The sequence below is a fragment of the Myotis myotis genome, unplaced genomic scaffold, assembly GCF_014108235.1.
Source record: "Myotis myotis isolate mMyoMyo1 unplaced genomic scaffold, mMyoMyo1.p scaffold_m19_p_11, whole genome shotgun sequence".
Classification (NCBI taxonomy): domain Eukaryota; kingdom Metazoa; phylum Chordata; class Mammalia; order Chiroptera; family Vespertilionidae; genus Myotis; species Myotis myotis.
The window spans coordinates 52404011-52427333 of NW_023416315.1; the positions used below are offsets into that span (position 1 = coordinate 52404011).

The 23323-nt window shown below is 40.1% G+C and overlaps 1 protein-coding gene across 3 annotated transcripts in view; it reads right to left on the reverse strand.

Annotated features, from left to right (window-relative positions):
• MGAM (maltase-glucoamylase) overlaps window positions 1-23323 on the reverse strand; it is an 80163-nt gene that overhangs the window by 4060 nt on the left and 52780 nt on the right. For all 3 annotated transcript variants that reach the window (XM_036328504.1, XM_036328505.1, XM_036328506.1), the window contains 20 exons: window positions 22930-23130; window positions 20505-20659; window positions 19224-19392; window positions 18879-18975; window positions 17918-18030; window positions 16868-16993; window positions 15477-15605; window positions 15130-15240; window positions 14764-14826; window positions 12649-12783; window positions 10930-11017; window positions 9994-10132; window positions 9039-9172; window positions 8895-8929; window positions 8685-8801; window positions 4690-4838; window positions 4025-4109; window positions 3095-3151; window positions 2000-2124; window positions 940-1028 (listed from right to left, as the gene is read on the reverse strand). In XM_036328504.1, coding sequence (XP_036184397.1) covers window positions 940-1028; window positions 2000-2124; window positions 3095-3151; window positions 4025-4109; window positions 4690-4838; window positions 8685-8801; window positions 8895-8929; window positions 9039-9172; window positions 9994-10132; window positions 10930-11017; window positions 12649-12783; window positions 14764-14826; window positions 15130-15240; window positions 15477-15605; window positions 16868-16993; window positions 17918-18030; window positions 18879-18975; window positions 19224-19392; window positions 20505-20659; window positions 22930-23130 — 2317 coding nt within the window. The remainder of the gene's footprint in view (window positions 1-939; window positions 1029-1999; window positions 2125-3094; window positions 3152-4024; window positions 4110-4689; window positions 4839-8684; window positions 8802-8894; window positions 8930-9038; window positions 9173-9993; window positions 10133-10929; window positions 11018-12648; window positions 12784-14763; window positions 14827-15129; window positions 15241-15476; window positions 15606-16867; window positions 16994-17917; window positions 18031-18878; window positions 18976-19223; window positions 19393-20504; window positions 20660-22929; window positions 23131-23323) is intronic.

Genomic DNA, 23323 nt, shown 5'->3' on the forward strand with positions numbered 1-23323 from the left:
AACTTCCCGATTCTTTCTGCTAGAAGCACGCATATGTGAACATACGTGATGTAGACACATATCACAATCATCAAGAATGGTGTCTTGGTCAGTTTGTCTTAAGAGATATCAGGCAATTTCTTAACCGTAAACTCCAGAGAACAAAGAAACCCAAAGAAAAGCCTCCAGTGAAGGTGGCCTTATCAGAGCCTTGTTACAGGTATTCCCATCCTACTTCCTACCCTGTGGCTTTCTCACTTGTCCCATGTACCCATCTCTTTCCAATTTGCTTACTGCTCACTCGATCAGAGGGCCTTGGCTAGCCTCTAGAATTGTGCTGTCCAAGGTAGCCTCTGACAAAATGTAGCTCTTTAAATTACAATTAATTAAAATTAAATAAAATTAAAAGTTTAGTTCCTCAGATACAGTTGTCACATTTCAAATTCTTAGTAGCCACCTATGCCTAATGGCTATCACTGTGGGCAACAGAGTTATAGAACATTTCCATCACTGCAAAAAGTTGGATTAGACAGCACTGGCCTAGAAATAGCTAATGATAATTAAACCATCCTCCTGAAAGTTCACCAATTCCTGTAACTCCTAATGAAAAATTCCCTCAAATAAATAGCACAGCTGATAGAGGTATTGTCACTCTTACTGGGACAATAAACCATGCAATTAGGGAATGTGCTTTTGGACATACACCATACAGAAGTATATTTCAATTGGTTCAAAGAAATTTTCGCTTTGGCTCGGACCATGGATAATGGTGAGAGATTCCCAGCTAAGCTTCATTTACATGCAGCATAAGGATCAAGCACACTATGTACTACTTCAAACAGTTACATATATAAAAAACATGAAAAATTGTTTTAACATGAAAAATGAAAAGCAGGCCTATAATATATCCAGGAGCCCAGTCAATGGTACAGACATGAATCTGAGGCAACCCTTACTCACCAATGCTTTGCCCATCATCCCAGAAGAGCCAACCTTCAGCAGTTCCCTGATCGTCCAAGGCAACTTTGAAGCCTAGGGATTTCTGGCGGCTGTAGTGAAGTGGGAGGGAGGCATTAGTTAAAAACCAAGCCACAGTCTCAAACCAAGAGTATTCAAGAAACATAAAGGAAGTCCTTCATGCTATAAAGACTGAGAGTTAGATTTCAAGATGCTCGTGACCTACTTCTAGTTTTGTCTCCATTTGCTCTATGACTTCATACCAGGAATGAATGAATTAATGAATGAAGCAAGGGGAGTTTTCCTTTAAGGTTCTATAAGCACCACCAGACACTACAAGCAAACTCATGAGATTCCTTCCCTCCCCCATTGTGAGGAAGGATCTGATGTTGTGATCTTCTTTTATGACCTAACTTCCTAAATATGTATATAGTGAGTTTTGTCTTTGGTTCATTCCATTTTTAACTAAACTTTTGGACTTAAATTCATAGGGCTCTAAGAATTTTAGCTTGACATCAGACAGACATAGATTTTAGTCCATCTTCAACTACTTACTAACACTGTGACTCTGAATTAATCAATGCCTGCCCCCCAGGTCTCAATGAAGCCTCTTTGCTTTTCTATAAAATGAGGATAATAACAGTACTTACACGATAAGTGTTTATTTTTAACTTTTTTAAAGAAAAAAATAGAAATTTCCATACTATTTCAGTTCTAGGTACACAGCAAGTTTTCATTTGCTGTTAGCTATTATTTATTATATAGGCTTAGGTCTAGAATTTTTAAATCCGTGTATGGTGAGGAATCTCACCCTCAGGCATCAGCTGCATTATGGCTTACACAATTTTCCAGCAATAGTTTCTTCCATTTCAATTATCACTAATTAGACCTAGCATTTAACCCACTTAGATTTAAAATAGTTGTTGATAATTGTTCAAAGAGCAGAGAGTCTGAAAAAAACAAACCAACTAACAAAAATGTTTAGTACAATTGCTTTTGGACCCAAGAGTACTGCTTACAGTGGACTCCACCAAGATCTGAGCTAACTGGTCCCATCGCTCACCTTAAGTGGGTGTTCTGTGCAGGCTCTTGCCAGGGCAGGATATAGCCCCCACGGACGTGAAGATTAATGTGGTCAAGAGGGGCTGGCAAAGTCTTCCACGTTCCCCTTGCTTTAATGTCCACACCCTGAGGGCCAGAAGAAGGTCGGAGATGACGAAGGAGACAACACACCTCTGAACAGTGCATTTACCAGACATCCACTCTTCCAAACTTGCTGCCTATTCATAATCCTTCCACACATACCTGTTATACATTTTCCCACATTCACCCAGCAGTATGGTGATTATGAAAGGGAAGGAGGTGAGGGGGGAGTGAGAGGTAAAGGGGGTCAAATATATGGTGACGGAAGATTTGACTTTGTGTGGTGGGCATACAATTCAATATACAATTATAGAATTGCACACTTGAAACATATAATTTTTTACCTGATGTCACCCTATACATTTAACAATAAAAATGTTGCCCTGAAGTGGTTCCAGAAGACCCTGTTTTTCCAGATGAGTTTCTGGGCTCAGACAAGCCTAGAAACATTCTACAACAGAGAATGTGTTCACCCTGCATTTCCAAATGCAACTGCATTGCTCCAGTGCACAAGGGTAGGGCCCTTCCTTCTGTGTGCATTTTACACTCGCTTTCCTTGGGGAATTACGTTTAACAACTCCTCTTTGAGCATCTGTGCTGGAGAAGGAGACATGGAATAAAAAGAGAGGAAAAGGCCCCTGCACTTATGAACTTTTCCACGGGCGGAAAATTAAACAAAAACTATAGTTGACAGAATAATTTCCTGTGTTTACTAGTGTTACCACCATTGTGAATAGTGGTGGTAAAAGGAAAGATAAAAACTAACACATTATGAACACCCACAAAGGCCAGGGAATAAGTGAGATACTTCATGTGTTATTTCACAATTCTGTGAAGGAAGTGGTTCTCCCCAACTTGGAGGTGAGAAAACGGAGGCTACAAGGTTAAAGGTGACCTGTGCAAGATTAACATCAGGGGAGTTACAGAGCCACAATGTGAGCAGAGGTCTGTCAGATTCTAAAGCCTGTGCACGCTCCCATTTTCCTGGGCTGTATAAACAATCAGAAAAACTTACCGTGTAGTAATCATACCAGCGGGCTCTAGGGAAGTATGCAGTGACATTTCTTGCATTCTAAAATCAAACACAAATAAGTCATGGGCAGTGGGCTCAGTTATCTAAGGCAGACTAACCAACTTGGTCAAAATAACAGTGATGGCCTTTGACCCACACACTTCATCTCTCTAGAGGACAGGACTGTAGGGGAGCCTCCTTCTCTCCCTACTTCAAATGGGAGATTTGCCTGCTCTATGCTTGTGGCTTCTGTAAAGTCCTTCAGGATCCAGGGTTTTGGAGAAGAATTATTATCTGCTTACAGACTTAACCCACATACACCCTCTTGAAAGAAACAAAGTTGGGTCTGGGGCAGAGGAAAACTTTGTAGATTTACATGCCTATACTTCAGAGATTCTGATTAGTGCACTAAGTTTTGAAGAAGATGCAATTAACTGATGCTTTGATCAGAAGCCTAATCATCAACAGTAAAGGTAAGGAAATGGCTTTTGCTACTTGAAGACCTCCTATAGATGGAAGGGAAGGCCTAGCCCTCAACGGTAAGATTATACACGTTGTTTCAAATGATCCTTATGAAAAGTTTTGCTTTAATGGTGACAGAGGACTGTAATGAATCTTTACAGTATTGTCCCCACCTGATCACACTCCTTACTTCAGTTAATGAAGAAATTCGTATATCTTCATATATATCATATGGTTTCTTCCTTCTCTATTTGTCCTATGAATCAGAATCTGTTATGATGATTTTAAAGATGAGGGAGCTGAGGACAAAAACCCCTAAGTGATGGACTTCAACTCAGAGAGAGAGGAAGAGACAGAGGTAGAATAAGAAGCCACTGCTCAGGACCCCCACCAGATCAGGCCTCTTCTCCTCCCCCCATTCACCAGGCTTCGTAACTGGGACCTCTGCTCATCAGAGGCCTCCATACTTACAGGCACCAGGACGGGGCTGACCAGGAAGGCTGGGCCCAGCAGGAACTGTTCATCTATGTTCCAGGTCACCCGGTCTGACACAAACCTGGAAAGACAAACCAAGGTACCATAATCAGGGTGCCAATAGGGCTCCAGGCCAAGGCCTTGAAGAAACTCCTCAAGTTCAGACCCAAGTCAGAAATCCAGCTTCTCTACCTTAAATTACTTTTTCTACCTTAATCAGATATATATTCACTTTCTGCATATTATCTTCTTCAAACTCCAGACATGATTAGACTTAGACATGTTCTCACCTATAGATAGCTCCATGTTTCTTAACCATGGCACATCCTAAATGCAAGAATGGCCTTCAACACTCAAATCTCCCCCTGGAATGCCTATGATCTGAGCTTCTATAAAAGATAGGTAGGTCTACATATTCTTAATCTAGAAAGAAATTATTCTGTGTTGTATCATTTTGAAAAAATAAATTAAATTCAATAGTCTCTTATTAAAGATCCAAGGTATCAGTGACACCATGCTAGATAACATATTCAGGTGCCTAGAAAGCTTATGGCAAAAGGCAATCATGTCTTTAATTTAATTTGGAAGAACTGTTTTCTTCAACTGACACCACAGAGAATAAAATTATCCCTTAGTCATCGGGATTCCAGCTAAACACTCACTCATGGAGAAGAGGCCGCACGACAGTACTGCCCTCTGTGTGGGCCTGGTGCATCAGGGTGTAAAGATATGGCAAGAGGGTATATCTGGTCTGCAGGACACTTTTGGAGATTTTCACAAATGCATCATCCCAGGATACAGGGTCTTGTCTCTAAAGGACAAAAGGAGGAATTTTAGAGCTCACTGTAGGGGAGCTGGGGTACTTGAGGTCACTGAATGTTTATTACAAATGAAAATCACAATTAACTAAATCAAAGATGATTATAGATAAGACACACAGAATATTAGACTGAAAGAGGTCACTGAAGCTCTCCTAGGACAGCTGATAAAATTTTCCCGTAAGACACTCTTTTTGGAGATATATTTGCTACAACGCTGCGTAAACAAAAAGAATAATCTAAAGAACACTGGAGAAGATGCTTCATTGAACCATAAGGATCTTTTCATGTACCTATTGGCCATTTGTATGTCTTCTTTGGAAAAATGTCTATTCAGTTCCCCTGCCCATTTTTAAAATCAGATTACTTGGTTGTTCCTTTGGGTGAGTTGTGTGAGTGCCTTACATAGTTTGGATATTAACCCCTTATCAGATATGTGATTTTCAAATATTTTCTCCAATTCTGTAGGTTGCCTTTTCTTTTTTTAAAATTGTTTTTTGGCTGTGCAGCAGTTTTTAAGTTTTATGTTGACCCATTTATTTATTTCTGTTGATTGTTCTTTTGGAGTCCCATCAAAAAAATCATTTCCAAGGCCAATGTCAAGAAACATTTTGCCCATGTTTTCTTTTAGGAGTTATATGGTTTCAAGTTTTATGACTAAGTCATTAAACCATTCTGAGTTAATTATGTGAATGATACAAGATAGGGAACCAATTTCTCAACACCATTTATTGATGACACTATCCTTTATTAATGAGTATTCTTGGCTCCCTGGTAAAATATTAGTTGATAGCTTAAGCAAGGTTTTATTTCTGGGCTCTAGATTCTGTTGTATTGATCTGTGTTTCTATTTTTAAGCCAATACCATACTATTTTGATTACTACAGTTTTGTAATATAATTCGATATCAGCAAGCATGATGCCTCCAAATTTATTCTTCTTTCTCAGATTGCTTTGGCTATTAGGGGTCTTTTTTGTTTGAAAAGTATTTTAAGTTCTTTTTTGATATCTGTGAAAAATTCCATTGGAATTTTGATAGGAATTGCACTAAATCTATAGATGGTTTTGGGTAGGACAGACATTTTAAGAATATTAATTATTCTGATCCATGAACATGAGATCTTTCCATTTGTTTTTGTCTTCTTCAACTTCTTTAATAAATAACTTGTAGTTTTCAGTATACAGATCTTTCACCTCATTGGTTAAATGTATTCCTATGTATTGCTTATTGCTTCTTGATGCTCTTGTGAATGGGATGGTTTTATTTCTTTTCATGTGTTTCATTATTAGTGTATAGAAATGCAAAAGTCATTTCTGTATGTTGATTGCATATTCTGCAACTTTACTGTATTGATAATTTAATAGTTTTTTGGTAACATCTTTTGTATGCTCTCTATATAAGATCATATAAGCTGTAAACAGAGACAATTCACTTCTTTTCTGATTTGAATGCCTTTTGTTTCTTTTTCTCATCTGATTGTTCTGGCTAGGACTTGCAGTATGATGTTGAATAGAAACAGTGAGAGTGGGAACCCTTGTCTTGTTCATGATCTTATAGAAAAAGCTTTTAAACTTTCACTACTGAGTATTATGTAAACTGTGGGCTTGTCTTACTTCATTATGTTGAAGTACATTCCTCTTATAACCAATTTTTTGAGAGTTTTTATCATGAAAGGATATTGTATTCTGTCAAATGGTGTTTTTTTTTTCTGTAACTATTGAAATAATCATATGATTTTTATCTTCATCCTATTAATGTGGTATATCACATTTATTGATTTGTATATGTGGAACCATCTTTATGCCCAAAGGTTAAACCCTACTTGAGCATGTTGTGTGAATCTTTCAATGTGCTGTGAAATTTGGTGTGCTAATTTCTGGATCTATATTCATCAGGGATATTGGTCTGTAGTTTTCTTGTAGTGCCCTTATCTGGCTTTAGTAACAAGGCAATTCTGATCCTCTACAATGTGTTTGGGAGTATGAAATCCTCTTCAGTTTTGGGAAAGAGTTTGAGAAAGATTGGCATTAATTCTTCTTTAAATGTTTGATAGAATTCTCCAGGGAAAACATCTGGCTTTTCTTTGTTGGGAGATTTTTTATTACTGATTCAATTTACTTACTCATTATTGGTCTGTTCAGGTTCTCTATTTCTTCATGATTCAGTCTTGGTAGGTTGTATTTTAATAATTTTTGCCCCAGGCTGTACATTTCCAGGAATTTATACATTTCTTCTAGGTTGCCCAACTTGTTGGCATATAGTCTCTTATAATCCTTGGTATTTCTGTGATATCTGTTGTAATGTCCCTTTTTCATTTATAATTTTAGTTATTTGAGACTTCTTAATTTTTTTCATAGGAATTCCAGCTAATGGTTTGTCAATTTTATTTCTTTTCAAAGAAACAGCTCTTAGTTTTGCTGTTCTTTTCTATTACTTTTTTGGTGTCTATTTCATTTATTTCTGTCCTGATCTTTGCTATTTCCTTTCTTCTGCTAATTTTGTTCTTTTTCTACTCATTTGAGGTACAAAGTTAGGTTGTTTACTTGAGATCTTTCTTTTTTCTGAATGATTCTCTCTTAGAACTGCTTTTGTTACATCTCATAAGTTTTAGTATGTGTTTTTCCATTTTCATTTGTTTCCAAATATTTTGTATTTATCTTATGATTTCTCTTTTCACCCATTGGTTGTCTAATTTGCACATATTTGTCAATTTTCCAGTATTTTTTCTGTTATTGATTTCTAGTTTCCAAAGAAGACATTCAAATGGCCAACAGCTGCATGAAAAGATGCCCAACATCACTAATCATCAGGAAAACACAAATCAAAATCATAATGAAGTATCACCTCACACATGTTAGAATGGTTATTATCAAAAAGACAAAAGAAACCCAGTGTTGGTGAGGATGTGGAGAAAAGGAAACCATTTGTGCACTGTTGGTGGGAATTTAAACTGGTACAGCTACTACGGAAAATAGCATGGCAGTTCCTCAGAAAATTAAAAAAAGACTACCACATAATCCAACTATATGAAATTTGTCTCTTGAAGAGATATCTGCACTCCCATGTTCATTGCTGTGCCATTCAAGATAGCCAAGACATGAAAATAACCTAGATGACCATTGATGGATGAGTGGATAAAGATGTGATATGTACACAATGGAATATTATCCAGCCACAAGAAAAAAGGATATCCTGCCATTTGCAGCAACATGAATGGATCTTTATGGCATAATGCTAAGTGAAATAAGTCAGACACAGAAAGACAACTACTGTGTGATAACACTTATCTAAAATATAGGAATCTTAATAAGTAGAACTCACAGAAACAGAGTAGAATGGTGGTAATCAGAGGCTGGGTGTTGGGGAAAATAGAGAGACATTAGTCAAACGGTAAAAATTTCCAGTTATAAAATAAATACAGCGTGGGGCAAAAGTAGATTTATAGTTGTTCATATGGAAAATAATACAATAATTATTAAATCATAATACAAGAATAAACTTTGTGTTTTGCATACTCACAACTGTAAACCAACTTTTTCCCCCTGCTGCTTTTTCTGGGGATTTAATGTACAGCATGATGAATACAGTTAAAAATACTGTCTTATATATTTGAAAGTTGCTAAGAGAGTAGATGCTAAATGTCGTCATTCCAAAAATAAATGGAAATTATCTGAAGTGATGAAGGTGTTAACTAACCCAAGTGTACTAATCATTTCACAATATATACGTGTATTTAAAAAGAAAAGAAACAATAGGGTTTAACGGGTTTATGGATATCAGTGGGGAATATGACCAACTCAAAACTGGACCTGTGTTCCTAGTGATACCCTCATCCTACCCTTGTCCCGATGGTGTTGTGGTTCCTTGAAAAGGGGTAAAAGGCCCCCAGTTGCATCCAGCGAGCACACATCTCATATTCAGCATCTCGAAAGAACCCACAGATATCTGCTCCTGTCTGAGACAAGAGGGAATAAAATGCTCCTGTTGATGATTTCTGAACGACGTCATCACCTTCTTGGGGATTAGGGGTGATCCAAAGGGCACTTACATAGGATATGCCAAAGAGGCTGAACTCCATCATGCCTGCAAGGAGAACCACAGCTGTGTCAGACACACCATTCCCGACCCGCTTCCTACCCACTCCTCAGAGAATCCTTTAACAAGGATCCCACCTCCCCTCCCCACCACACACCAATGATAGACTTCCTCAGCTGGTCCCATGCAGCCGTGTTGTCTCCCAGCCAGTGTCCTGCCCAGCGGCCAGAAGAGGGGAACGTGGAGCGGGTAATGACGATCCCTCTTTCTCCTGTCACCTCTTGCACAGCTCTGGTTGGAGAGGAACAAGGAGATGATTGAGATCAGAACAGGGGAAGAAAGGCCACAAAGCTTCTCCTCCTAGAACTTCTGACCCAAGGCCATGGTGACAACATGTTTCCTGTTAATGGAGGAAATAGAGAAATCTGAGCTATAGTGAGGTTCCCACTGACCAATCCCAGGTGGATGGAGAGAATAACACATATACCTTTAGAGTATTTACACTGTTTTACAAAGGACTTCACTATGCAATAAACTCACTGGACCACCTAAAAACAATAAGTAATCACCAAATCTTACTATTTTTTTACTTGGTACTTAGTTTTCTATATTTTGGGAAGAAGGTGAATTCCTTTATAAAGCTTTCCTTAGAATAATTCTTATTATTCAGGGACTGAGTTCACAAAATTGGACAAGGCTAATTCAATAGAACACTAGATGTCTATCCCAACATGAATGACCCCCCAAAAGAGGTAAGTGACTTTTGAAATAAAGGAACTATCCGATCCTCTACATTCTCTTTGCTTCTTATATCTCATGTTGTTATAGCATCAGCTGCACTGTGTGATAATGGCCTATGTCATCTCCACTAGGACTGTCGTCTCTCACTGGCGGGACCAGCCCTTATTTAAAACTGTCCTGTTAACTATGATTACAGGGCCTGGCTCCATGCTCATGAATATTTGTCCAAAAAGGAAGAATGGCTACATAGTAGTAATTAAAATTGTTTTAACCCCATTGGAAGAGGAAATGAGAGGAAAAGCCGGGGAATTCATCAGTCACTGGCTGCCCCTGCGGGTTGTGCCAGTTAGAGAAGGAAGATGACAACTCACTCGTATGTGGGTCTGGTCTGGGACCACCCATACAGGCTGTGCACATCGTAGTGCCGCACCCGGGAGCCGTCGGGCAGGATCTGCTCGCTCTCCATGCACAGGGTCTTGCTGCTGAGACCCCTGTCCCTGGACTCCAAATCTAAGGAGAAAGAGCTAGTTATGGAAAAGCCACCTCTGATCCTGTTTATCACTGACTTCTCTTCAAGGGACTGAGCTCTCCATCTGCATGGGGCCCTCTCCATCCCAGAGGCCCAGGAACATGCTCAGCTCTGGGACCTGCAATGGTGCCCACAGGCCATTCAACATCAAGTCTTCTGGAGGGGTCTCCAGAAGGAAGCCAAGGGCATGGGGAAGAACAGAGTTGTCAAACGCTATGGGGCAGCCTCCAACCTAGGCTTTCAACATGGTAATTCTTTCATGTCATTCTTATCTTAATTCTGTGAAAAGGATATCATTATCCTTCTTTCACAGTTTAAAAAACTGAGGCTGGGAAACATCAAGGAATCTGTTGAAGGTCATAGAACTCACAGAGAGAATAATTTCTGGGGCCAAGATATGAACACAGGTGTAATACCAAAGTCCATCAACTCCATGATAAGGGGAAGCCACTATTTTCCACCCACCAGTAGCATAACAAATTCTCATGGAGGAATTAACTTGAGCCTGAAGAAGCTGTAGCTGTAGGATCCTTTGGAGACATAACTACTGTTAAGTGTTTTCTGAACAAACTCAGAAAGTTCACTCAGTGGGGTCAGTAACTTGCACACACCCAACTGGGTAAAGTGATTGAAATGTGTCTGTTGCTGGCTCCCCCAAACCAAAGCACCACTGAGATATGCCCTGAGCAGTCAGGATAAGCCCCTGGCTGCTGAGTTCTTGCAGGGGTCAGTCCTTGTGGCCATGGCTCTGCCAGTAGAGGAGGCCCAGGGTCCTTACATGGCATATAGGGAGGGCGGTTCAGAGAGGCATTCTTGCAACCTGGAGGAACTGCCCCATTCACAAAGCTTGATGGTTCATTCATATCCTAGAAAAGTCAAACACAGATATATTTTACTTTACAAAACAGTTACTTTCTGGCCCTGCCAGTGTGGTTCAGTGCCGGGACCCGGTCCATGCTTGCTGTTTCAAGGGACCTGGCATATATGGCATACTGTTCTTAATATGTTTGCTCACCTTCTTGGCACTATGTGTTTCAACCAAGGTCTCTGAGAAAGGTTGTTTCCCCAGGTAGGGATTTTCCCCTGAAGTTAGGGAGGGAATAAAACCTCTTAACTAAGTGCCAGGTGGGTAATTAATCACTTTACGAACAATCATGCTTAAGCTACATAATCTTTACTCCCTGGAATGGAGATAAGGAACGCCCTAACCTTTGAAATAGAGATTGATAGGATTGGAATCAACTGGTATAAATACAGATGTAAGAAGACAGAACCCACACAGAACTAGAGACAGAAGAACTTCGCTGGAGAGAACATGGCAAAAGATCCTGGACTGAACCTGACTACAGAAATGGGCAAGAGAACCTGACTAGAACCTGGTGACTGAACCTGGCTGGAGAACCTGGAGAACCTGGCTGGAGAACCTAGCAAGAGAACATGGACACAGAACCTGGCAGGAGATCCTAACCAGAACTTCGCTGGAGATCCAGACCAGAACTTGGCTGGAGATCCTGGCTAGAGATCCTGGCTAGGCTGCTGATCAACTGAACACTGTCTCCGTGTCCCTCCTTCTTCGCTGACTCCGTCTACACCTTTGGGGACCCCTGGACCTGCTGGGGTTGGACCCCAGCAGTTCAGTGGTTGAACGTCAACCCATGGACCAGGAGGTTGCAGTTCAATTCCCGATCAAGGCAAGCTCAAAATAGTAGGCGGGGGGGGGGGGGGGGGGGGGGGGGCGCGAGGGGGGAGGATGGGGTGTGTGTGCAGGAGGCAGCTGATTGATGATTCTCTCTCATTATTGATGTTTTATATCTCTCTCCCTCTCCCTTCCTTTCTGAAATCAATAAAAACATATTTTTAAAAAATAGTTACATGCTGTCCACACAGAGGGAAAGAAGTAGTGAATAAATCATTCACCATCCAGTAATCATTAAATCCATATGAGAATTGACTAGAAAGATAAATTAAGCCCTACAAAAGGACTGGCTAGCAGTGGTTCTCAACCTTGGCTGCACATTAGAATCACCTGGAAATCTTTTTAAAATCCTGATTTCTGGGCCTCATCCTCCAGAATTCTGTTTCTTTGTTATGGGGTGGGGCCACAACATTAGTAACAAAGAAACAGAATTTCCGGAGAATGGGGCCCGGAAATCAGGATTTTAAAACGATTCCCAGGTGATTCTAATGTGCAGTCAAGGTTGAGAGAATCACTGGGCTAGAGGATTAAAAAAAAAAATTCTCCCTCAGGGTGTGAAGCAAGTTGCAGTTCTAAGAAATTCCTAGTAATGACCTTGGGATTTTACAGCAGGAACGTGCGGCAAGGTACACGGTCTGAAGACTATCAGGATGTTCCTTAGTGGAGGAACTATAGTCTGATACATCCAAAGCTCTCTAGGGTGATCATTATCCTTCTTGATTAAAGGTCAGTGATACATACACTTAGACACACAAAGATAGACACACCCCTATCCAAATATACACAGACACAAACACTCACAATCCACATGCCATCGAACTTCAAACTCTTGTCTGGATCCCGTGGATTGGTGTGTAGTTCTTTCAACTCCCTCTTCCACCAGGTGGCAGTTGAATTACGGAAAAAATCTGGGAAGGCCGCGTAAGCTCGGTATAGCTATAAAAATTAAATACAATTTACTTGTCCCAAACATATTAGACAGCAAACAGGCATTTACTAAGAGTTTAACTCATGCACAGCCTTGTACTACGTGGTGACAGATAATCCAAACAGAGCCTAAGTAATGTTCTTTGCTTATTTCAAATATAATAAAAGCATAATATGCTAATTAGACCAGACAGCTGAATGACCTTCTGGGCGTCCTTCCAGACGACCTTCCGGATGACCTTCTGGACAAAGCTGGGGCTGCCAGCCACCGCGGCTGCAAGGGCCAAGCTCCTGGCACAAGTTTCAAGTACAATAGTACAGGGGAAATTTTAGCACAATTAGGACCCTCCTTAGCATTTGGAAAACATCCATAGACTGATTTCCTCTCCATATCAACATGAACAGTAGCAATCAACCCCTGGACTCACTATCTCGTTTATTAGATGCCCAACCCTCAACTTTTGTCCTGCAATTTCCTAACTGTTTCTCAAAGACAAAGCATGAGCCAGGGGGAGTCTGCAGCCCGAAAGGGGCAGACATCAGGTGCTTTGTCAACAGGTTGGAAAGAAACATCCAGTTGTGTCTCATTCCCACTAAGGAAAAGGGGTGAGAGGCAAGATTGCATTTTATTACATTAGCTCCGTGGTCGGCAAACTACGGCTCGAGAGCCACATGCGGCTTTTTGGCCCCTTGAGTGTGGCTCTTCCTAAGCCTTCGGAGTACCCTAATTAAGTTAATAACAATGTACCGACCTATATAGTTTAAAAAATTTGGCTCTCAAAAGAAATTTCAATCGTTGTACTGTTGATATTTGGCTCTGTTGACTAATGAGTTTGCCGACCACTGCATTAGACCATCTAACTAGTATGCACCTGTGTTTTCTCTAGCTTCAGAATCACTTGAAAATAGCTCTTGTGTGTCAAGTAAATTGGGAGGATTTAGGAAAAAGATGCACCTTCCCCTTACTTTCCTCAAATAATAAAAGTTATGTTTTCATTTTAACCTGGAAAGTAGACCCAAGGTTTAACTCCTTAACTATACTGTAAGATCTTTGAGAGCAATGACCTTGTTTTATTTTCTTCTGATTGATCTTTGTATTCCCCCATAGTGATTAGCTTAGAACATAAAATAAATGCTCAGTGCCTAATTGTGAATTCACACCACTTTAGTAGCAGCAAATATTCATACATTTTTATATAGGCCAGATTGCTTGTTATAGAACTTTATGGTCCTTTGTATGTCTCAGTAAATAGGTTCCTCTATGTCAGGGGTGGGCAAACTTTTTGACTCGAGGGCCACAATGGGTTCTTAAACTGGACCGGAGGGCCGGAACAAAAGCATGGATGGAGTGTTTGTGTGAACTAATATAAATTCAAAGTAAACATCATTACATAAAAGGGTACGGTCTTTTTTTTTTTTTTAGTTTTATTCATTTCAAACGGGCCGGATGCGGCCCGCGGGCCGTAGTTTGCCCACGGCTGCTCTATGTTCACCAGTGCATTTTAAGAGTTAAGCTCAATAATGCTAGTAGTAAGGGTAGGGGAAGCAACAGAAAGACTTGGTCATGGGAACTTCCAGCTTTTATACACAATGGACAAGAGGCAAGTAGAAACCCATATGTCTAGATATAAGGCAAAAAAAAGGAACACAAAGAAAAAAAACAGAAACAGATCAGTATACGGGATCACAGAAATGTGAGAGGGTAGTGAGCCACTTCATTGAGAGGCTGGGAGAGGGAGGCAGGCCAGCAATGTCTTTTTGTGGAAAATAGCGGTAGAAACATGGAACCAGTAGAGAATCTTTCACGAAGAACAGAGAGCTCCAGCTCAGGCAGGTTGGAAAACATGGTAGGCAGGCAGGGTGATAGAGGATTAGAATAAAGATTAATACCAGCCATGTCTGAGTCATTTCTAAAACAAATAAACTGATTAAAAGATAGACCTTCCTGGTAACCCTGACTTCACCCAATATCCACAAAGGACCCTTTACCTCCACTTGACTGTCCCAGTCTAGAGAGCTGTTTATAACGATATTGGGCAAATCAGGCCAGACCTGTGGAGAGAAAAATGTTCAAAAGCAATGCAGGAGATAACTTCTCTTATATAGCATTTCCTAAGAAATAATAAACCATGGTTCTATAGGTGATAATACTTGGATTTTTCACATAGGCTTGATTTAGAGAGAAGTGCATCTCAGTGTATATACATTCCTTAAACATTCCTTAACTGTGTTGACAGATATTGATTGACAAAATGAGAACTTCTGACCTCAAAGCCAAATGGAAAAGGTTAAACAACAGGCACAAACATATTAACAGTGACCCACCCTTCACCTGGGTCACTGTGAAAATCATACCTTTCCCCAGACAATGTCTCCACTGTTTGGAGCCTTGATGAAGACATCATCCTTCAAGCCGCGATCGAATGCAGGATATTCCTTTGTCTCATTTCCAGAAATGGCTGGGTCCTACAATCAACACACAGGTCAGGAGAGAAAAACAAAGCCAGAGAATGACTGGGGACAGAAAAGAGAAAAACTCCTCCATAGGGAAGGCACTACTTTCCACCTGAACTGTAGAGCTTCTCTTTGACCCTCAACTTCTCTGCACATAACATGGAAGGAAACACAGTACGTGTAAAGTTTTCTCCACCAAAGCTTATTCACGCTCCCAAAAGACTCCTCCCATTCACAGGGGGACGAACCAGAATGAGGATGACTCGCATCCCGTCGGCCTTCATGCGATTAATCAGAGCTGGAAACCCAACAAACTTGGGGCTGAGGGTGAAGTCCAGCTGCCGCTCCATGTAGTCGATGTCCGCGTACTGCACGTCCTGGGGGACACACAAGGGAACTCAGTGGCTGCAGGTTCCAGACGAGAATAGACCAACCCTAACCCAACCAGTAGGGAATTTCAGACGGTGTTTTTTGGATTCTTTCAAATCCCAGTTTTGTCATTTGTCAGGTAGTAGGGTCTGGGAAATCTACTTAACCTTCTAATTTTTCTTTGTAAAATAAAAAGAAAATTAAATTAGCAAAATATAGGATAATAATGCCTATCCAGCAGGGCTGTTTTTGAGAATAAATGAAAACAATGGATGAGGGAGTGCCTTGTATATGACCAATATAAGGAGTGATTGTTGCTACCTCCCCCAAGAGCTGCCCTGGTATTATTTGTGGTTCCGATTCAGAGAAAATAACATAATGTCAATTACCCAGTAGGAATACAACATGGATGGTGAATCTACCAAAAACAAAAACTGTAATTGCTTTGGATATCCAATCCTGGGGGTTGTTAAACACAGCTTTCTCATTAAGAATGAAATAGTGCATGTTGCACTTCCTATGACTAGAAACAACTGTAAACAATAAAAAATAAATAGGATACAATTAAATACAGGGGTTGGCAAAAGTAGGTTTATAATTATTTGTATGAATAATACCATAATTAATAAATAATAATACAAGAATAAACCCTGTGTTTCATAGACTCACAACTGTAAACCTACTTTTGATGACCACTGTATGTAATTGGCTCATGGAACCAATTATCTAATTATTGGACCCTTCTTGTCCTGAAATGAAAGAGTTTTATTCCACATGTATTTCCTCTGAAAGTTAGTTCCAAGGTCCCTACATTCAACGGAGGATTAACTCAAAGCTGAGGGAACACTGTGCTCCAGCCTGGCATAGTGTTCGAATAGTGATTCTATCTGCACACGCAATGATCTGACTGAATTTGGGTTGAGTTTTTAAAATTAAACAATACTAGTATTGGGGGGATTCTTCTATTCTTATGGAACCAAGGATGTTTTTGACTAAATATTTTGAATTCATATAACAGAAATGGAAGCATGATCTAGCAAAAAGCTGGGCCTATGTCCTCCTCCTCTAGCAAATCACTGTGGCTCTAAGGTGAGGACCATGACCCCCACCTGTATTACTGGGTTGGGGTGAGGCTCAGTGTGATGTATGAGAAAGCATCTTGTAACTTTACAGAATCCTGCAAAAATAAGGCAAATGAATCCAGATACAGACACAACTGGGGCTAGCTGTGAGGACCCAGAACAAGTACACCAAGAGACTGAGAACGTACATAGGGGATCTGGGCAGCCACCATCTCATCATACAAGCTGGCAATCTCAGAGTCGTTCTGGTATCCATAGCGACACAGCTGAAATCCCAAGGACCAGTAAGGAACCATCACTGGCCGACCGATCAACTAAAAACAGACAGAAAATATTAGTTTTTAAGAACACTCTAAATTGAAGTTGTACACAAAGTAATAAGAATATTTTTCCAGTGCTCCAAGTTAGACGATCAACAAATTCAAATCCAGAGAGAAACTGAGAAGAGGCACAGCCACTGGGATACCTTGGAGAAAGCCTCCTGCTAGACTGGACCTCCCTGCCCAGGAATTTTGGAAAATCTCATCTTACTCTGATTCCTAGGGGCAGTCTAGCTTACTGGTTAAGAACACATAATCCATAGGCAAAAAGCCTAGGTCATCATACCCGTTCCAATCCCCGCTGACTATGTGACCCTGGACAAATGTTAAATAACCTCTTGTGCATCAGTTTCTTCACTTTTAAACTGGGGATAATAATAGTATTTGCTTCAGTGTTTTTTTTGTGAGCTGAGGACTGAATGAGGTAATATGTCAATGTAAACTGTTCTGACACATATCAGTGACATACAGTTAGTTTTATAAATGTTTGTTGCTGCTGCCAAAACAACTGTCATTACTACTATGACCACCTTCCCCACCACTACACTACCATCACCATCACATCACCACCATCATAAACACCATCACTCGCAACCACCATCACCACCACCTGTACACTACCATCATCATCACATCACTATCGTCATCATCAGATCACCAACATCATCACCCTCACTACCACTATTGCCACCTCCCCAACCATCCCTAGTACTATTAATTCTACTGCTCTGAAATGCTTTGAGAGGCTATGAATTTAATGATTATTGGGATGTATATATTTTTATTTATTTTATAATCTATCTGTCTCCCAGTAAGACCAATAAACCCAATTATCTGAGAACTATACTAGTGAATGTAGGTTTTGGAACACAAAATATACTGTTTAAATTCTTGGTAACCCATTGAATTCCCTCCTACCTCAGTGTACTGCTGAGTGACAAGCTCTGGAGTTGGCCCCAAAACCACATAAAAGTCCAGAATTCCTCCTGTGGTACGGTATGTCAAGGCAGGCAGGGGTTGGAATGTCACATCTGAAAATGTAGGAAAATACAAGTCAATCTGAAAATCTTTCATGTGATGAACTATCTCCTGAAATGCATAACTTCTCCCTTTTCCAATGCCTCTGTATTGTGAGAAAGTACTTTGTACTGTACCTACACAGAACTGAAGAAGTTAAGCGAAAGTCTACAGGGTCCTATCTCTGGATTTTTTTCTCTTTGGTGTTCTTTGATATCTTATTATACGTTTTCTCATTCTGCTCTTTTTAATTATTATAATTTTATTTTAGAATAGTTTATGACTTATAAGTTGCAAAAATAGTACCAAGTATTCCCATATAGGCTTTCCCCAGTTCCCCCCAATAATAATATCTTACATAACCATTGTACATTGTCAAAACCAGGAAACTGACATAGACATAATATTATTAACTCAGGTATAGACCTTATTCAGATTTCACCACTTTTTACATGCACGCTTTCCCCTCCACCTCCTGCTTTTCCCACCTCTTTCCAATATACAATAAAAATTTTCTTCACATCTTCATACCCCCAGAGAGAGTGCTCTGCCCATAGCGTCTTCACTAATTCAATTATACAGATAGCTTCCACTAGCTGATCTCTAGGATAACTGGGACTTGCTTAGTGTTGCTATCCCTTCTTACATGATTTTTGCCAAATAAGAGTTTAGTTCATTCTTGTTAACACATATTACTGAGCTGAAAATAAACAGAAAGGCTAAGTAGAAAGGCTAAGAGGAAACAAAACTGGCCACATGATAATGATTTTTACTTTGGCGGGCAGCTAGGTCAAACACATTCTAAACTTCTTCAAGAATGATTGGTTCACAAAAATAAGGTGAGACGCTGGCATCATCTTACCCATGGCATTGCTGTTTAGCAGAAGCACTCCATGGGCACTTCCATCCTCCTCCAGTCCCATGTAGTAGGGTTGGACACCATAGGAATTCTTCTTGTACTGGAAGAATCATATGAAAAAGTGGGAAGAGGTGGCTAAAAAAGAAACTCAACAAAAATTGATTGGTAAGGTGTGTCTAGTCTTCTCTGAAATAAATAAAATGTATAAGAAACAAAGGAGCCTGGAATTGGCCCATTTGCCTAAAAACAGATGTGACCACCCAAGTTGAGTCTGGGAAGATGAAACACGAAGTGTACATATGTGGGTGGAGAGATGCAGAGACCCAGATTCCAAAACTCTGCCCTTACCCCCGGGGGTTCGTCTCGGGAAAACATCCCCCATGTGTGCCAATTCAAGTCTCTTGGGTAGGTTGTGTGCTCATTTTCTCCAAAGCCATAAAGATACTTGGAGGAAAGGCGAGTGGAGATGCGGATGAACATGTCATTGAAGGTGAAGCCAAGAAGCTGAGAGTCCCAACTGCAACACAAAAGAGTATATTTGGGAAAGAAACAGGCTGTTCTATTGGCTTCAAGCAGCTAATTTTTCAAGGAAAACCAAACTCTTGATTCCCTCCTCTCCCACCCAGAATCCTGTTAATCACCCAACCCAAACCAAACCAAACCAAACCAAAACTACTTGATTAAAATAATCATAGATGTCTTTGCTAAAAGCCCAGGAGCAAGCTTCATTCTTTATTTTCCTCTATTACTACCTCCCTTCAGTTCTTCTTTCAGAATGCCCATCTAATAGCATTCTCCAACTCAGTTGCTATGGTTCCATACCAACCCCAGCTTCTACTCCTGCTCCCTACAGACCACATTTGCTACAAAGCATCCAGAGTGAATTTTTTCAAAGTATTTCACATCATGTCACTCCCCCATTTACAATTCTTCAGTGATTTCCATTACAAAATTTTATGAAGTCTAATATGAAACCCACCTAAACTCCAGCTTCATCTCCCATCACTTACCTCCCTACCTACTAAATTGCTCCAACTCTGTATTGGATATTCCCACCCACCCGCCCCCAATATGCCAAGTTTACTCCTTTTTCATGGCCTGTGTACTCTTCAGCCCATCTGTCTAAATTGTTCTTCCCCACCCCTCAGATTTCCACATGAGTGGCTCCTTTTCCTCACCCAGGTCCTTTTTCCAATATCATCTCCTTGGAGAGATCCACTCTGATCACAGTACCCAAAGCAGTAACCTTCTACAACCCTCAATCATCCTGTTCTTTTCCTACATAGCAGTTGTCACTATCTAAACCACCTTATTTATATTTTAACTTGAGTTATCTTTGTGATTTACTTATTATTTTTTGTCATAAAAAGAGAGACCTTATCTTCTATAACCACAAAAGATAAAGGCACTCCACAAACATTTGTTGAATGAATGCCTAAGTGCATGCAACTGCCTCTGTAATTATTCCCAGAGGGCTTTCTCATAAGAACAGACCCAAAGGAAATAACTTATTCATGAAACTGGAAATGGGTAGTGTGGTGCTTTGAGCAGTATATCTCCAAGGACAATGGGCAGAGCAATGAATGTGCAGGTATCCATCAATTTCAAATCAGACTAGGAGCCACTTACATCACGGTGCCTGTACTCCTGCGTTGAATTTCAATCCCAAATGGATTCTTCTTAATGAAGACATTATAGAGTTGACTCTCAGGGGTGCTGGTTGGAACTGTGGGTATGTTGAGAGGGACTGGGACTTCATACCGATTGTTGTTGGGATCATAAATCTAGTGACAGAGAAAAATGACTTTAGGTAACTATGGCGCCCTTAAAGCCCATAACCTTAGCAAAACCCTGATGACCTTGACAAAGAGTATGAATGCTATATTTTTTTGTCTTTAAGCTCATAATACTCTGGATTTTATTAACATATGAAAGAACAATGTTAGATTTAACTCTTTTTTTTGTCTGTCATATCTTACTTAAGGCTTCTATTATAATAACACATTCACTTTGACATTGGTGCTATCCTGGAACATCAGTCTAGAATCAATGTGGTTTATGATTATATTTTTTATTAGTTTATGTGTAGAAGTATGAGTCTATGTGAATACCTGAAAACTTTTCTGAATTGAACTGCCCCTAAAAAATATAAACTCGCCCTGACCAGTTTGGCTCAGTGGATAGAGCATCGGCCTGCGGACTAAAGGGTCCCGGGTTCGATTCCGGTCAAGGGCATGTACCTTGGTTGCGGGCACATCCCCAGTAGGGAGTGTGCAAGAGGCAGCTGAATTGATGTTTCTCTCTCATCAATGTTTCTAACTCTCTATCATTTTCTTTCTCCCTTCCTCTCTGTAAAAAATCAGTACTTGGTTAAATAAAATAGGTATCCTCACTAAAAATTGATTCACTGAGTATCTAATATATTCCTGCTTATACTGTACTAGATACTAGGAATAACTAAACTGCATAAGACACATTATTGTTTTTAAGAAATTCACATGCTAAGCTAGTAAGAGAAAGACCATTATCACATGATCTCACTTATATGATATGGGATCTAATGAACAAAATAAACTGACGAACAAAATAGATCCAGAGACATGGAACAGAGTGAAGAATCTCAGAGGGAAAAGGAGGAAGAGATTAATTAAGGAATTTATATACATATATGCATAACCCACGGATGCAGACAATAGTGTGGTGAAGGCCTGGGGTGGGGGCGGGCAGGAAGGAATGAAGGGAGTCAATGGGGTAAAAAAGGGGGATATCTATAATACTTTCAACAATAAAGATAAGTTTGAAAAAAGAAAGAAATTCACATGCTAATGGGAGGTAAAAGAGATGTACCCACAACACTTGGGTGATAATATGCTAATGTAGAACTTTGCAGAAGTGTGACACTGAAGGGAAGGAAATACCTAACACTTCCAGGGAGACTGAGTGGATTTCACAGAGAAAATACAGACTGAGTCTTAAAAGCTTTATAGCCATTAACTCAGCACATAAAGGAGATCAAGTCATTTCTGGTAGAGAAATAAGTGCAAAGGCACTGAGTATTAAAGCAAGGTCAGAAAGAGGCAAATATTTTGTAGAGAGTTACTGTGTGATCAGGAAGTAGACTGGCAAAGAGTTAAAGCTGGAAACCTAAGCAAGTTCATTTATTTCAAACCCATTAGGTGCCTATCAAATGCCACCAGGTCTATGGTGAGGACAGGAATATAAAAGCCTCGTCCTTATATTATAAGATGTACAAGAACTCAGAGTCCAGGTTGATATTAGAATGTGAACAACCTGTCAGGTGAAGCCTGATGTTTTTCATTTATTCTCTTGATGAACATCTAAGTGCTGACTACCTACTGGACTCGGTGTTAGATTTCAGAAACACAAAGATAAAAGGACATTTCCTGTCTTTCAGACACTCACAGTTCAATATAGAAATATACATAAAATAGGCCATCACTAGTCCTTAGATGTAATAAATCATAGAATAAATCATTTTCATGTCTATTTCACAGGTATCCCAAACTCAGTATCCAAAACTGAACTCATCATCTGATTTTTCCCAAGCTCAAACCTTTCCAGAGTTTCCACTATGGTTAATATTGCCATACTCCATATAGAGATGGAGGCTAGCAACATGGCAATCATTCTTGGTTCTTCCCTCTTGTCATTACCTACTTGCAATTACCACCAGAACCTGTAACACTACCTTCTTATCTCTCAAAGATGTCCGCTGTTCCCCATCTCCTTCCTGTACTATAACCAAGCTCCAGCCCTCATCTGGATTACCTAGCTGGTAACCTCCTAGTTTGTCTCTCCTTTCAACTCTTGTCCTTTCAGTAGACACAGCAATCTTTTAAAAATGCAAATTAGAACAGGTCTCCCTGTGCCATTACTGGTTTCTCACTGCTCTTAGGATAATGACCTAGTATAAGATAGCATGGTTAACCTAGAAGAGTGAACTTATTTTAGGGTTTTGTAACCTTGACTAGCAAAAACTGATGGAACTGAAAAGTGCTAGTCAGTATTTGATACACAGTCTGTGAACACGTACCTTAAACTGCAGCATGTCATTCTTGTGGTAGGTCACATTCACATGGAGGGTGTTCACAGGTGTTGAGGGCAAAGCGTTGGCGTAAAGAGAAGACTTTAAGGAGATGACAGCTGTGGCCCCATGTGAGTTATACTGAATATCATCAACAGAATATAGCTCATTGGTGAAATAGCAAAAAGGGACTCCTGGGGAAGTGGTTGCCTGAGAAGTAAAGCCAAAGTCAGCTCAGCATGTGGTCCTGGGATTATCAAATACAAAGGGGCTGGAAAAAGTAATTTACAGGGAGATGCAGCCAGACTATCACTTATTTCCCTATGTGCTCTTTGGTTGTGATACAAGTTTAAATTCCTGGTCTCCATGTAAAATATTTTTTTAAAAATAATTTTCACTCCTG